General features: G+C 41.3%; 2 protein-coding genes across 3 annotated transcripts in view; one reads left to right on the top strand and one right to left on the bottom strand.

The window, feature by feature from the left end:
* Nucleotides 1-2,500, bottom strand: part of LOC125950141 (WD repeat-containing protein 7) — an 8,771-nt gene that overhangs the window by 3,098 nt on the left and 3,173 nt on the right. The window contains exons 9-12 of one of the 2 annotated variants that reach the window (XM_049677817.1): nt 2,490-2,500; nt 1,915-2,013; nt 518-672; nt 1-434 (exon numbers count right to left, since the gene is read on the bottom strand). The exon at nt 1-434 is cut by the window's left edge and continues 955 nt beyond it; the exon at nt 2,490-2,500 is cut by the window's right edge and continues 58 nt beyond it. In XM_049677817.1, the coding sequence (XP_049533774.1) occupies nt 1-434; nt 518-672; nt 1,915-2,013; nt 2,490-2,500 (699 nt within the window). The remainder of the gene's footprint in view (nt 435-517; nt 673-1,914; nt 2,014-2,489) is intronic. The other variant, XM_049677818.1, reaches the window with a different exon arrangement.
* Nucleotides 946-1,607, top strand: LOC125950143 (uncharacterized). Its single transcript, XM_049677821.1, has 3 exons — nt 946-1,182; nt 1,260-1,365; nt 1,430-1,607. Exons 1-3 carry the CDS (start codon nt 1,120-1,122, stop codon nt 1,504-1,506), a joined length of 246 nt encoding a protein of 81 aa, XP_049533778.1. The 5' UTR covers nt 946-1,119; the 3' UTR covers nt 1,507-1,607.

Raw genomic sequence — 2,500 nt, 5'->3', positions numbered from 1 at the left:
GCATCGATCTTCTCCGGCAACAGGAAACAGTGGTGTGTAGAAAGCAAGCTCCAACCCTGTTTGATCTGAGCCTGCTGCTGTGTAAACGCCTCCTCCTGCTCTTCCTCATTGCTCCAAGTTGCCCGAGTCGACTGGCGATGCAGCTTGCGAGCACGCTCCTGCTCCGGTATAAAGGTGGCCATGTTCATCGACATCAATGTGTTGGACATAGCGACCATTGCCAAAAGATGGTTCGAGGTGAGCGTGGTGCTAAGCTCCCAGTGCAGCCGAGCGGTGAATAACTTGGTCAACCCCTCCTGCCGAAACTGCTCCGCCGTCATCGACGCACTCTGCAGCTCTGCCGCATTCGGATTGGTAACAATATTGTTTTGCCAGGTAGGTAGCAGGAGCGACATGTACCCTCCCTTCGAGAGCACTCCAAAAGACACGGGAATCTATGCATCGCCAAGGGAGATAATAAGCAGACGGGATTCCTTAGGAATATGTTTACAACTAGCCATCTTATGAGCTTCCGTACCATAGGCCGCAATAAACCTAGTTGCGTTTCGCACACTTGGTCCAAATGCGGATCGAGTCCCCACGAGTGTATCAGCGAGAGTAGCAACTGCGCTACTTCCATGACGTGCGTGGCCTCCATGCGGGGTGCAATCTTCTTCGTTATGTCTGTGGCATCTGTGAAGTGTACATCAAAACATGTTTTTTGCGATTAGATTTTCGTCACTATTTTTCAACGAAACGATTAGTCACCTCAACCACTTTGCAGTTGCATACGCATGGTTCATCTATTATCATTTATAAACATTATTTTATTCAAATCTACCTCAAACTAAAGGTCCTGCGAACCGAGAGTACAGGTTCGCTATTTACTCGGAGGTTGCACACGTGTTCTTATCAGTGCACTTTGAAGCGTCATAAATAGAACTACATTCTGTGCTTGCATCACGCTGTTTGCCTTCAATCAATCTCTTCAAACGGTAATCTATTAGCACAGCAGCAACGCGGGCGCAAGCGAAAGCTTGCACTATATATAGAGTTTGCGTTTGCTACACTTTCATCATATTAAGCGATCCAACCTTCTTTGTCAGCAACAAGAAAAGTGTAAACGGTTTAAAAGTTAATATGGCCAATAAACTTTTTCTGATCAGTCTGTTGTGCGTTGTTCTGGTAGCTAAAATTGCCCAGGTATGACTGAACTGCAAGCTGGTTTTTATTTTTTTATTCACAAAACGTTTAATTTGATTTGTGAACCCACAATGTAGGCCGCCCCGCAATATGCCCCGGGAGAGGAGCCTTCATATGATGAGGATACGGATGATAAGCTTATCGAAAATGATACTTCCATAACTGACGAAGACTATGCTGAAAGTAAGTAATTTTTAGCTTATGTTTTTTATACGAAACTAATTGTTCCACGGTATCTTCTTTCAAGTTGAGGCAAGTCTTTCCCAAGCATTCGGAACTGCTGCTGATCCTGGCAGACGACTTGGAGAAGGAAAGAAACCCTAAATGCAGTATGACTATCTCCACCGCACGAATTAATAGTTATGATTGTAATTTCAATAGATTCCAAAAATAAATAAAAATCCATTTGAACTATCTATCATTTCCATCATTCTTATCTCAACTTCTTCAAATGGAAGTGGAAAGATTCATAGCAAATACACTAAAGAAAATGAAAATTGAATCCAAGATCATTCATAATCTGGGGAATTCAAGAAATCCCTTTCAATGGATTGGACTTTTTTTTCTTTTATTGTAGAGAGTACAGGATTCCCACTACTTTGGCTCTTACTTCATTGGAATAACTTTTTGTATTTTTACCGAAGAAGTTATTTGGAAGCAGCAATCAACAGGTCAGCCATTCAAGGTCAATTATTACCGAATCGTTTTAAACTATACAGCAACAGTACCTACCTTTCCCAGGCTCTCCAACGTTCTTAACAACACTTTCAAGCTTGGCCTGTACCTTTGTCTGTACATTCTCAGCACCCTCCTTCATTTTGGCGAGAATACCTGCATTAATTAAAAGCAAAGTTAGTAAACTATACGCCCTTTTCCACACAAGAATGATCAAAAATCATTGACGAGTATTTAAAACAGTCGAATTTGAGGAAAATGTTGAGGAATTGAACAGTTATAAAGACTCAGGGCTATTGAGGACATTCTAGATGTTTGTTTCTAGAATGTCCTCAATAGCCCTGAGTCTTTATCTAACTAACTAAACTAACTAACTAAACTAACATACATAACTGAAAACTGGCATCATGCTCCAAATTAACGCAGAATCGGCACAAAAAACCCTCATGATACTCTTACACTATTATTCCACAAAAACGTATCAAACTGATCAATGAACGAACAAAACTGCGGAAAGTAAACAGTCATGCAGCTATTGTTTCATATCGTTAAATGAGGTATCCTGCGGCAAGTAATTAATAATACGGCTACAATCGAACACATGTGCACACAGTGTATGGGAACCAACAAACCGTGTTTATCT

Source organism: Anopheles darlingi, chromosome 2, assembly GCF_943734745.1.
Source record: "Anopheles darlingi chromosome 2, idAnoDarlMG_H_01, whole genome shotgun sequence".
NCBI lineage: Eukaryota > Metazoa > Arthropoda > Insecta > Diptera > Culicidae > Anopheles > Anopheles darlingi.
The sequence above is the reverse complement of the archived record's forward strand: the minus strand, read 5'-3'. Positions and strand labels throughout refer to the sequence as shown.